Source organism: Clavelina lepadiformis, chromosome 4 (assembly GCF_947623445.1).
Source record: "Clavelina lepadiformis chromosome 4, kaClaLepa1.1, whole genome shotgun sequence".
In the NCBI taxonomy this organism is placed as follows: Eukaryota; Metazoa; Chordata; class Ascidiacea; order Aplousobranchia; family Clavelinidae; genus Clavelina; species Clavelina lepadiformis.
This window is the reverse complement of record NC_135243.1, coordinates 4309956-4323634: the sequence shown is the minus strand read 5'-3', so window position 1 is coordinate 4323634 and position 13679 is coordinate 4309956. Positions and strand designations below refer to the sequence as shown.

General features: G+C 34.7%; 3 protein-coding genes across 3 annotated transcripts; all 3 read left to right on the top strand.

The window, feature by feature from the left end:
* Window positions 1-7: 7 nt before the first annotated feature.
* LOC143453319 (C-type lectin domain family 4 member E-like) lies at window positions 8-1074 on the top strand. The gene is made up of 2 exons (XM_076954602.1): window positions 8-168; window positions 625-1074. The coding sequence occupies exons 1-2, from the start codon at window positions 146-148 to the stop codon at window positions 869-871; spliced, it is 270 nt and encodes an 89-aa protein (XP_076810717.1). The 5' UTR covers window positions 8-145; the 3' UTR covers window positions 872-1074.
* Window positions 1075-3865: 2791 nt separating this feature from the next.
* Window positions 3866-7497, top strand: LOC143453311 (putative oxidoreductase TM_0325). The gene is made up of 7 exons (XM_076954594.1): window positions 3866-4107; window positions 4220-4356; window positions 4564-4695; window positions 4777-4873; window positions 5279-5392; window positions 5915-5951; window positions 6911-7497. Exons 1-7 carry the CDS (start codon window positions 4071-4073, stop codon window positions 7131-7133), a joined length of 777 nt encoding a protein of 258 aa, XP_076810709.1. The 5' UTR covers window positions 3866-4070; the 3' UTR covers window positions 7134-7497.
* Window positions 7498-11573: 4076 nt separating this feature from the next.
* LOC143453313 (zinc finger protein 711-like) lies at window positions 11574-13599 on the top strand. The gene is made up of 2 exons (XM_076954596.1): window positions 11574-11690; window positions 12628-13599. The coding sequence occupies exons 1-2, from the start codon at window positions 11654-11656 to the stop codon at window positions 13308-13310; spliced, it is 720 nt and encodes a 239-aa protein (XP_076810711.1). The 5' UTR covers window positions 11574-11653; the 3' UTR covers window positions 13311-13599.
* Window positions 13600-13679: the final 80 nt, after the last annotated feature.

Sequence of the window (13679 nt, the reverse complement as noted above, 5' to 3'; positions counted from 1 at the left end):
ATTGTTGTGAGCAGAACGCAGCGCCGACCCGGGATGGTATACGCCAACTAACGGATACCAATACATCATTACTTCGGCCGCACAAAAATGGGAAAAGAGTCGAGAAGTTTGCCAAGAGTTCGGCGGCGATCTCGCTGCGGCTGGCATGAGGAGTCTGAACACGAGAAGGTAATTGGAATAAGATAAGGCAAAAAACGTATAACATGATGGATACGTCACGTATGACGTATGACACTTAATGGAAAACTGTCACCGTATATGTGAAGAAATTCAGTAAAACAATCAATTTTATGTCAGTGAAATGTAAACGTTTCACCAGATCATAAGCAGTTTGCTCCTAACGTTTAACTTTGGAAAAATATTTTGTATGATCATCATCACTTTGATCAGTGACAAATTTTGTAAATTTTTATGAACAACTGGCAACATGATGGCATGTAACGTTCGAGTTTTTGCACATTTTCTGAAGACAACTTTTGAAAATTTGCAGTTACTTTGTAAAGAGTAGCAAAACTATGGTTTTTATGGCACTCACAAATACGTTCTGTCCTGTGTGCTTCAACTTTTATTTACCGAACGGCTCGTTAAAGCGAATTTATACAAATTCCTGCTTAATTTCTGAAGAACAATTTTCAATGCTATCCCCCGTCCGTCCGTGAGCGCCTATCTCATCTTATACATCGGAATGACGGACATGGTCAAAGAACGCGAGTGGATATGGGTGGATGGAGAGTTAGAATCAAACCGAAACTGGAGTCCAGGAGAGGGTACCAATGGCGACTGTGCCATTATTATCTGGCCAAGGGAAGGTTTCTACGATTTGGGGTGTAACCAAAATTATCGTGCCATTTGCGAGAAAAGCATTTTTTAAAAAGAGATTTATTTCAAAAACTGTTTTTTAAAATATCCCAATTTGAATTTGCTTGTTACTTTAGATGTATTTCGTAGTTTGTCAGCAAGTTTAAAATATTTTAAACGTTCTAATTCGTGACTAAAACCACGCGTCAAAATCTATATAAATTCTGTTTTGTTATTAATTATTTACGATAAAACGTAGCTGTACATATTAATGTATTAGACGTTAAAACGGGTTTGTGTGATTGTCGTTGTTGTTTGCTTTTTTTCAATAAAAAAAGGTAAAAAGTTTGATTGCAGTTTGATATCAGTTTGACAAAAATACATATGAGGTGGATTCTTTTTATAAATTCAATTTATTTAATATTTCACTGATATAATGATGGGTTTTTAATAAAACCTGCATGCGTGTACACCATCCTGTAGTTGGTTTAACTGCCCGTCTACTTAATATTCGCCTTTTTAACTTATGTGTTATGGGTTTAACTAGTTATTATAGGTTTAGTGGCCGTGCTAGTTGTTACCAGCAAATATTAACGTTATTTCTCTTGAACACGTTTTAAGCCTTTTCGGCTTTGCAGATTGATTTTTCGTCCCCACCGCGACTTTGACGAAAAATAAAATGATTGATTGATTGATTTTTGTTTGGTTTCGTTTCCCCGGCAAAGAAATAAACTGATAAACTTATTACTAGAGCAACCAAAAGTCAATATGGTCAAATTTTTTTACCTGCTCAGAATGCTATGAAACAAGCACAAAACAAATTTCAGCTTTGTACGACGTGTGGTATAGAAGTTATTAGGTCAGATAAAGTCAAAATGTTACGTTAGGTCAAAATACGGTCAAATTGTTTCGTTAGGTCTTTTTTTAGGTCAAAATCTATTAAACTTGTAATTTTGTAACCATTTTGTAATATTATTCTTCCGTTTTTCTCTTTTCTTGTACCGCAAACAATTCCAGTCCCGCAAATTTTACTTAGAACCAAAGACACAAAGAGAGGGAAGGCTTTTCAGCGCGTTTGGTGACGTCACGATGTGACAGCATTGCATTTGAAACTGCAAGTTGTCAATCTTAATACGCAGAAACGAAAAAAAAGTCAACACTAGAAAAGCATTTTGTCATTTTTAAATGCAGCTTTAGATTAGAAAGTTGCTGTAGACAGTGTAGAGACTATCAGTATAGCGTTTTTCAAAATAAGGTCAAAATTTAAACGTTTTAGGTCAAAATAAGGTCAAAATATAAACTTTTTAGGTCAAAATTTGCAAATTTTAAGGTCAAAATTTAAAATTTTTAGGTCAAAAAACTGGTTGCCCTACTTATTACCCAGTCACCCGAGGAATAATGCAAAAGCGACAACGGCTACTCTCTACAGTCTACAAGGATAAATAGTAGAGGGCTAAAACTTTTGTTTATAATATCTCAGGTTCTAGTTTATTGTTTATTTGAACAAATTACAAATTACATCTCAAAATTTAGCAAAAGTTATTCGTAAAACAATAGGAATCGTTCAAAACATAGGTGCAGTGAATTGCATAAAGAAAACGACAGTTGTTGTCTTGCTTGAGGCTTTTTCCGTGCTAACGTCTATTCAACCGCCACAAGTCACAACAATACAAAGGATAGAACTTAGCTAGCATCAAACTTGTATTTCTTCAGTGAGTTCATTCGGCCACAATCTTCATCCTGTACCGATGAGGTAAAAGTGCAAAATAACACGTGAAGGACACCAACGAGAAGTAAGACATCCCGCTATATCCAGTGCAAATGTTGGAGATTAGTTTTGTAGTAATATCAAGTGAAAACTTATGTGTATAAAACTTATGTAAATAAGCTTTATTTCAAATTATGATGCAAGCTTGTTTGACAGATTTGTGATAAGAACATATCTAATTAATATATTGTGGTTTACTATAAAACTAACTTTAGCCAGAAAAATATAACATTTTTCACTCTCCGCACATCAAGCTTCGGTCAAAGCTAGTCGGCAGCAAATACATGTATAGTTGAGTGAACACGTTTCCACGATCTAACAAATGTGTGCCTTAAATAAAACCAGTTTTGATGTCATGGCTCTTAGTAGTATTTAGTTAATTATATTTAATGTTTTGATATTTTAATTCTCTAGCTAACATTCGCAATAAAGTTAATATAGTAGTAAACATATAATAATATATAGTTAATAGTAAACAGCTGCTACAGGTGAAAATTGGACGGATTGAAAAGATATTTCGACAGAGTATTGAACTAAATTAGGTTGATGTTGTATTGCAGGGGTGGCCAAACTGCGGCTCTCGAGCCGCATGCGACTCTTTGAGCCTTTAATTGCGGCTCTTTAATGAATTTGCATTGTTGAATTAGACATGCATTTTCCCGGTCTAGACGAGTTGTTTGATCAGATTATGAAACAATGCGTTCTATCACACGTAGTAACAATGGACTCATTGTTAGTAATAATCAAATTACACTCCAAGAAGGACATTATTGTACAGAAGTGTGCTAACTTGTACACTGTAGTTAAGTAAACTGTCAGTTTGAAGCTGTACCTCAGGGCTGACCTAGTTTTAAGTCTCGGTTACGGTTACACTAATAATTGCAAAAAGAGTTGGTGAAGCCCAGGTGGAGACTCATAGTATCACCACGCAGCACTAATGTTTATCAATAGCTACACTTCGTTGTGAGTGAATAAATTCGTATTTTTTATTGTGTTTGTGTTGCGGCTCTTTTAAAGCTCGAATTGGTGATATGCGGCTCGAGCATGAAGCAGGTCTGGCCACCCCTGTTGTATTGAATAAAACGGGTATATGCAACGTATAATGAACCTAAGCTATCACGTATTTCCTATATACGTATTACGTATAGTCTGGTATAGAAGATATTAACATGTCTTCAAACATTACGTGGAAGTTGTTGTCAAACATGCATCCGGTATCAATAAGGCGTCGAATTGTTGTTGCTACATTTACAGCAGGAGTTTGCTGAAAACACCACTTCGCTATTATGATACTGGGTATAGAAGATGTTTGAAATGAATTCGTACCATCATTTGCAATGCAACGGTTTCAGTGAAATAAATAGTTGTAGCGTTTTGAACTGTAGGACTGATTTACTTTTGGCAGGAGCGGGTTAATAATTGCAATTTTTTAGTGAATGTTATTAGGTTCATTAAATTGCATATACAGAAGTTGTACAGACACATTGGTAACGGAATTAACCAGATGGAAGACTATTTAGGCAAAGTGGTGATCGTAACAGGTAAGACACATAATTCGAGTAATTACTGTAACTAATATTCCCATGCAAAATAACATTCACTTCATGAAATGATATTAAATGCGCATTAAATTTAATCTTTTTACAACTGAAGGTGCGTCCAGCGGCATTGGGGCCAAAATCGCAACAAGTTTTGCGAAACGAGGAGCAAGTTTGATTGTAACTGGGAGAAATGCGATGAAGTTGAACGAAACAGCAGAAAAGTGCAAAGCCGCCGGTTCACCAAACGTTAGTTTTGTAAACAGGCCTGTCTAGTTTATTTGGTTTAAATGGTTAACAAACCAATGTCATCGTTACGCCTAACTCAACATTTGTTGGTTGATTGTTATAGTTGTTAAAATAATTCTGCCATTTTTCAAACACCAAACCAACTTATGAGTTTGAATACAAAAAAATACTTTTTGTTTCTAAGTTTCATTTGTGGTTTTGATGTAAGTTCTGCAATTTACCGTTGACCTCCAAAATATAAATGAAATCGATAAGATTATAAAGGAAACTATTGAAGAACTCGGACGGATTGATGTTTTGATAAATAATGCTGCTTCCTGCTATTTGGCTTTCATCGGAAATGTGAGCAAACATTGTTTGTTTATACAACGTCAAGAAAACGACCTGTCATATTGAGATTATATGTAATTGTAAATATTACAGATAAATTACGACCAATTTGATGAAATGATGGCTGTAAACGTGAAGGCTCCGATACGTCTCACAGAACTCTGCATCCCATATTTGGAAAAGACGAAAGGTATTGCAAAATAAAAATAAGAAATCAAACTCATAACTAATTAATGAAACTTATGTTTTAATTTATTTTTTAACACAGACCTCCTGAGGTTCTTAGCAAATTATAATGGCCAGGTTAAGCAACAGTAAACAATTTGTAATACCGCAATGTATACCGAGCAAGGACCTAGTTTGCTAGAAAAACTTTGCAGGAAACAAACTTCCTGTGATTTACATATCATTGACAGTTATAGAATACATTTCCAATTAAGATATCTATGGTAGAATAGAGGGGGGCATATGTTTCTTTCGTCCCTCCCTGAAAATAGTCCCCTAATACAAAGTACCATTATTTCTACTGTATAAGGTTTCATCTGATTGTGATCGATGCTATGGCACCATAACCTTAAAATATTTGCTTTTTAAGGTAACATCGTTAATATCTCGAGCATGGCTAGCCAAAACTTTACGATACCTGGAGGCCTCACATACAGCGCTACCAAAGCAGCTCTTGATTACTTTGTGCGATCAGCCTCTCTTTGTAAGTGTCAGCATGTTTGAAAATAGCGAATAAGTGTTATGCTAGTGTGTTACAATAAGTGCTACAAAACAGATAACACCAGTTTCTATAATGCTATAATAATGTGTTTTCTTTACTTTCACAAGTTTCTTTATCGGTTAGATGTTTGTGTCAACTGAAAGCATCGTTCAAAATTATGAAACTGGCAAAATACTTGTAATTGCCATTCCATAGACTTACTATTATTTCTAATCTTTACAGCATTGAGATGGGTTGCTGCAGCAAACTGTGTTTAAAAGTGGCGACATTTCACGTAGAAATTGTTTTCAGAAAGCAGTAACTTTACGTGCCATAACTTCGTGTTCGATTAACGCCAATAAGTTCTTTTAACCTGATTGAAAACGTGACAAGCCGGAGTAATGTTTCACAAGAAAAATGCAGAACAACGCAAAATAACTAACAAAACGTTTGAAAACACCTGATTTTTCTATTAAATTATCTCGTTAATAAGCTATATAAGCTATATTCTGCTTTGTATTTCAGCGATTGCCGACAAAGGAATACGAATTAACAACGTAAAGTAAGTATATGGTTGATGAAAAGAGATTATAAAACTTTGTTTGCTTAATGTGACACCTGGTCATTTGGTCATCAAATGAGGAAGGTGACGGTAATGTAATTGATGCCATAATACATGAAAAGTTGAGCATAATACCAGTGTTCCCTCTAAGGTGCGCAACTGAGCAAATGCGCAGTACCACCAGACTATTTGCGCAGTAAAATCTCATTCTTGCGCACTTGCAATTTCCAAATTTAAAAGTAAAATGATCTTCAACAGTATTTTTGGACAGAACGCTTCTGCGCTTATCACATTTATACCGTGTGCTGATGCACATGAGCATACAGACATACAGTACCCTTTTGTTACATCACAATCCTTTGTCTTTGCTTCACAAACACTCTACACTCGTGGATGCAACTAACTTTATTCCTTAGCTTGCAAAAGATAGCCTATTTTCCAGTTTCGACTCTGAAGACTGGTTTTACTATTTACAGTAATTTCATTTTCTAAACTGAGTGAATATTTATCCAAGTTAAATACAGACCTACCAGTGAGATGTCTATTCAAGGAAACGAAGCTAAAAAAGGAAGACTGAATTTAGAGAGGAATGATTAAATACAGCAGTAGAGTGTGTGACACTAAATTACAATGATTATACCGGAAATCAAGTTGGTAATTCATTTTAACTCAGCATTAAAATGTTCATGCTCACTAAATCAAATATTTGCTCAGCGTAAAATTTTCTTAGAGGGAACACTGCATAATACCCAAAGTTCAGTTTCTAAACGGAGACTTTAAGACGGAAAACTTCCCGTTCGAATAAAATATGACATAAAAAAGCTGCAGGTGACATTATGCGCTATGACATAAAATGAATTTTGCAGCATATTTAATTATAATCTTGCTTAACTTTTCTTAATAACTTTTTCTATATATAAAACCATTATCGTCATTAACGACATAAACATAATTTACAGCCCCGCTTTTTTAAACACTGAATTGTTCCGCAACGTCGTACCGGACGAAGCCGGCAAAGAGCAGTTCATGCAAGCTGCAGCTCCAATGCATCCACTGGGCAAGAGGTTAATCGAGGCCAAAGAAGTAGTTGACGCTGTCATGTTCCTGGCGTCGTCAAACGCAGCCATGATCACAGGAACTTGCCTCAACGTGGACGGGGGACGAATTTTAACTGGACAGTAGTCGATAATTGACGGAATACAATGTATAGCATAAACTAATGTAACAGTTGAACTGTAAAATACTGTATTCTGTGTCTAATTATATTTGTCATAATTGTTATTAGCATATTAACTTTTACGTGTACCTTAACTAGCCTATTTCTTGCTTCAATATCATGTGCATATTTTTTATTGTGTCGCTTTTCTGCAAATTAAAGACAACCTTCTACGTAAATTCTTTCACTGTATCGATGCAACTGTGTGCGGTATTAATAAGCTGAACTCTATAAATGCATAGCACACCTGGCAAGCCGATTAGATTTAGTTGGTATGTTAATGGTGAATGGTAGGTTGAAGGTTATGCTGATGGTATTGGTAAGCATTGCGAAGAGGTTATTAAAAGGTACGATAAATTTATGCATGTATTTTGGCATTCACTAAAAAAACTTTCAGAGCTAAAGTTGTTGTAAATCTAGTAACACATTAGTTTATCGTTATAAAGAGGCAGTGGCTAAACGCATATTCACAACAAATGTCTCTTCACTTGACTGATTGCAAAATAGTTGAATATCGATGATCGTCGTCTAGCCTATGTAGTGAGCTAATTGAGAGCTTAGTAAGAACAAAATATTTCGACAATAGGAGAAAAAACATGCGCACACGCGTGGCCCGATGAAAATATATTTTTTGAAGCACAAACTGTTCAACCATTGTTGGGCTGGATACAGATAATGATGTTTGAGATTTAAATTGCAGAACTTCGTTGAAAGTTTACGTTTACGAAAGTTTTTGCCTCCAGTGTGTGTGGGTTGTATTGTTTGCGAACGTCGATGGCTTTGTTGCCAAACCCTTTAACAAAGTTACTCTGTTACTTCAAATAGAAATTTATCTTTTAGTAACAAATGTAGTTGTCATAGAAGTTCAGGTTATTCAGGTTTCTTTCATCATGACAGCTGTGTTTTGCGTTTCACGTCAAGACATATAACGCTAAACGTTTGCAAAAGCAATGTTCAAAATTTTAGAGGCGCTATTGCCGCTGATCAAAGTATTGTGAGGATGGTCAGCTCATGGATTAAGGGTTGGTTTGTTTGTTGCTGTGGTCAGTGTCACTGCGTGGTCAGAATGTCAGTATAATTCTGTGTCACGTGAGGTTAAGTAACGACAAGGTTTGGAAAAATCTGAAAGAATGGATGTAGTCTGGTAGAGTTGTTGTCGACTTCAAGTATATTACACGTCTTGTACTGTTCAGTTGCTATTAAAACGTTTAAAGTAATTATGCTGACAACATTTATGTGTGCTGTTACAAATGTTAGTATTCCTGAATTAGATATTTCTGTAAACCAATATACCTGGTGAACAAGTTCTATAAACAACAAAAACAACTGACAAAACGCGCAATTGCATATTTTATCTTGAGTTTTAGTAATGCTTCCTATACAAACTTATAATATAAATCCCTATAATTCCTAAAATTCCTATAATTTGAGAGAAACTTTCATTTGAGAATGTTGCGAAAAAATTGAGCGACGTATTGTGGAGACCTTTCCGTCCGTCCTCTAATCCAAGTCTAGCGTTTTTAAACCCATAATTTTTTTGGCTGCCACTATTTCGTGAGAAAAATCGTGTATTCGAAGCTATTATTCACAGTTTCTTGTTAAGCTAACTTAAATGCTATAACACAATAACCTAAACTTAACTAAAATCTACCTTCCAATCTAAATCTAACTCCAATCAAACCTTTAATAGCTAACACCAACTCTTTTTTACGCGTCTATAATCACATAAACACACCGTAATAATGCATGAAACCTATGAGCTGCAACTTATGTTCATTACTTACTGTTTTTGTTTGAGGAGCATTTGATGTAATTACTTTTATCTCACAAGTGAAGTTATATAATGGAAATAGACTCCGTTTGATTTTGTTTTTTGTTTTAACTACTTTTAGTGTTTTTTTTTATTTCGATGTTACTTACTCGTTTTTATTTCCTACATATTTTCAAGATTGTGACAGATGCGAAAAGGTTTTTTCTAACAAAGAAGCCTTAAAAAGAAATTTAAAGAAGAATCAGGTGGACAGAAGTACCAAGAAATGTCATCAATGCAAGTTCTGTGATTATTCCTCTGATTTCACAACAAGATTTCGCTATCATATGTTCACACATACTGGTGAGAAAGCTGTTATTTGCGAAACTTGCAAGAAGGCATTTAAAGAAAAGTGCAACCTACGCAGACACGAGCGTATCTACACTGGTGAGAAAATGTACACTTGCGATAAATGTACTGAATAGTTTCTTTTGTAAAACAATCTACGAACACACGTTTGTACAATTCATGAAAAACGATTAGATTATGTTTGTCCAGTTTGTCTTTTGTTATGCAGGCAATCTTGTGCAGCAATGATAACACACTGGGAACGACCTTACAAGTGCGAGTAACGTCTCTGTGCTTTCAGTGATTTATCGCTTTTGCATTTAAAATCGTAAAACACACGAAGCGCTTTCGTCATAGATGAACGATCTGTAAAAAAGGATTTATACTTCGAAAACAACTGAAGCTAAAAGTAGAACTGCGTCATTGACACCCTCGCCTGACGGAAATATTCAGCACGAAACGAAAACCTCATAAAATGTTATTTCAAGGTATTTGACTAAAACTAAAAAATTACTATCGTTGAACGAATTCTGACCATAAACCAATCATCAATGCAGCGATGAGCTTCTCTGTAATATGCTTATGCTTTACATATGATTTCGTGGCATATATGTTATATGACGTCATAGTTTCAACATTGATTCGTGTTATGTTGGAAATGTTCTATCATTTTTAACTCTAATAAAGACTTAAATGTTTACTTGTATATATGTAAATTTTATTTCAATGTTTTTTTGCGTATATTTTTATGTGAAAAGTTGCACATGAATAAAACAATTCGTAGATACATGCTTCGTAGTCCTCGGGTCTGTAGCAAGCGTAATTGTGGGCATTGATACTAATCGTTGAATCGGCTGAGAAACCATACAAAATGCATTAAAATTGAACTAGAGTTCGACTTCGTTTACATTAATATCCAGGAGAAATATGGATATCTGGTGAAAATTAAACTTCGATTAATGAGCGAATGTTTCAGTTTGTTTCAGTTTCAGTTTCATGTTTCTGTGACCTGGGTTAAACCTGTAAACCTGCAACCTAGATTAAAACCTGGTTTCAAACCTGTCACCTGGATTAAATGTAAAACGTAGGCAGATAAAAACTTGGGTTGAAAATAACTTTTTTGCTTTATACTATCATAAGCTCAACAATTATTTTATTGTGCAGTGATATTTACACCAATGTTGATTAAATGGTTGAACTTTTAGTTTTGCTTTGTTTTTGTTACATTTAATTATAGATTATTACATTAAGACTCATAGGGTAATGCGAACATTACTTTAATTGCGAAATTTTCTCCATGTTTTATCCAACTGCGGCATTTTCACCCAATCGGGCCCTCGCATTGATTTTTATATCACGTTTCTCCATATTTCATACAGATAAGATATAGGTAAGGATATAGGCCTAGATAAACCTACTGAGTCGAAATTATGTTTAATCGTGATCCAGCTAAAACCATCACATAAATGAAAAATTTCAAGCCTCTGCTGTGGCCACAGCAGAGGGTGCTGTAGAAGTGGATTTTACTACAGGTGCTGCAAACTAGAGGTTTTTGAGGCAAAACTAATCTATAAGAAAGCTTAATATTAAAAAAATATTCAACAGTTGTCATTTATGATGAAAACAAACTTCCAATAAATTCTATTTTCACAAAACACATGCATTGATCTTTTTTAAGTAACAGGATTACTAACTTAACCTTTTGTTTTTAAGTTTTCTCAACGTGTTGGATCAATGAAGTGAAGACAAATTTGTTTGCTGCAAACACTCTCTATTTGTATTTCTTGTAGGCCTATTCTATTCTGTCAGTAATAGTTGTTTTTATTACGTGTGAGTAATAAAATAGAATCAAGATATTTTGTGCCTAAAATAGAGACAAATTCTTGTTAAATGCACAAGTTGTCTTCTTGTGACCTCATGTTTTGTCTTTTCCCACACAAATGCATTTGATGTAAAATGCCATGGATTGCTTACGAGCTTTTGTGACGTCATAATGAAAAATGCGCTGTAAAAACGAACTAGTGTCTTAAATCAAAATTTTTCAACATTTCATTGCGGATTTGAAGCACCTTGCGGTGCCAGTTTCTTTGTTTTGAGTTCGAGTTGAAATCGGCAGCAGTAAGAACGAGATTATTTGAACATCATTCAGCATCGAAAGACTTCCAAAGGTTGCAAAATACGCAGCCCTGTCAATTGGGGTAAAAGAAAATTATTTGAAATGTTGTTTGTTATAAATGCCTACATTACAAGGAAGCGCATTGAAATTTGATTAAATAACATTTGCAGATTATTTTGTGCTGGATTTTGCAGATTAATGGCAAAATTGTGTTTAATTTAGGAATTTAGGAATTTAGTTTGCATCAAAATTTGTAGAAATTTTCAAATAATATGAGCGATAAAGAAAATCAACAAGATGACGAACTGGGTGAGTTTCTGTTTTATCCTATGCTTTTCCATACCCTTGGCAAGAAAACACTAATTACGTCGTATCACCTGGTTTGAGAACATGCCGTCACGATCAAAAGTTAACTTGAAGTTTTCTATTGAAGAATAATTTCTATAGACTTATAGTTATTTGTAAGTCTAGAAATAAACTGTAGGAATTGTACAACATGCAGATCAAATTTGTACTTCATCGGGATTTATTTTGCTAATGTTGTATCGGTTGTATTTCGACTGTTGCTTGTAAAGAGGAAACAAAATATTTGCAGTAAGTGGGAAAAAAAGGTAGAAATAAAACAATACCACAGTATGTAGAATAATTTAAAGTAACATGGAAGCTATTTTTGGGCAAGACTTATTAATCAAACGCCCAGTTAATTAGCCCATAAAGCAATGAAAAGCTTGCGGTACGTGCTATGAAATAACCGTTAAGGAGCAAAAAAATGTTATAAACAAACAACAGTAGAACAATAACAGTTAAGGAAATAACAACGCCAACCAAAGCAAAAAAGTTTAACCAAGCTTTTCGGTTTTGTGCCGGTAGCATAAAGCCATAAAGACAAGAAAAACGAATTAACGTTTAACGAAATTTAATTCTTTGATGTTGGCTGAACCGTGTTGAACAATTTTTAAAAGTAACATAAAAATCAGGATATAAATTAGCACTCTGAGAGTTAACTTTATGTTTTTCTACACGAGCTTTCGCAAGATTGTGGATTTTTTGCAGTACACTTGAAGAAGCAAACGTATGCCAACCTATCAATTTTTGTTATACTAATTACATATAGTTTCTAAGATGTTCTTTATTAAGGCGAGCAATCCATAAAAATCAATTGAATTTAATTACGTAATCACTTTTATGCTGTTTATAAATAACATATTTTATCGGTTAAGCTGCTTGTTTATTTTATTTCTTATAGGTTTTCAAACCTGTAGAAAATGCGGGATGGTTTTTGCTAACATCGAAGCATTCAACAGACATTTAAAAAGCAAACACCCGGATAGAAGTGTCAAGAAACGACACCAATGCAAGTTGTGTGATTATTCTACGGATGAAGTTGGCGATCTGAGAGATCACATGATATCACATACTGGTGAGAAGCGGTTCGTTTGCGAAACTTGCAAGAAGGCATTTAGTCGTAAGGGTACTCTAATTATACACGAACGTATCCATACTGGTGAGAAAATGTACATTTGCGATGAATGTGGCATGAAGTTTAGTCAGTCAGGCAGCCATAAAAGACACGTACGTGTAGTTCATGAAAAGCGTTTCGATTACGTATGTCCGGTTTGTGGCATTATGTTTGGGATAGAAGCACACTTGGATCGACACATGGCGTCACACACAGGTGCGCGCGATTTCCAGTGCGAGGAATGTGGTAAGAGGTTTACGCGTGCAGAAAATCTACAAAAGCACAAACGCACACATAACGATGAACAAACTTACAAATGCGACCAATGCGCGTCTGTATACAGTCAACTATCTCATTTGCGAGTGCACATTAACATGAAACACCAGAACTTCCCTTATCGATGCTCGGTATGTGAAAAAGGTTTTGCTTCCACAACTGAACTTCAGAAGCACGTGGAGACACATCATTGACCCGTGGAAGTTATAAAGTTTATTTTAAATGTGTTTGGTTGTTCTGTTTCGAATGATCTGGAATTAAGTCCGTTTCTCGTAACTTACCGACGTTACCAACGCAGGTAACTTTTATTGTGACGTCATATTATGTTAAAAATGTTTATCGTTTTAAGAGTTTTTGGGTAGTTCTAAAATTATCTTTTATAATTTCAAAACAGAAGTAATATAGAAAGATTTTTCGTTATTGAAAGGTTTGTTTTTGTTGTTGTTAATTCCATTTTGTTTTGTAATATTTAAATAAAACGCAACAGTCAGAGGTGTTTTAAACTTGCAGTTTTCATATTCTTTTTTTTCACTTTAAACTTGGAACACTTACGGAGAAACGAT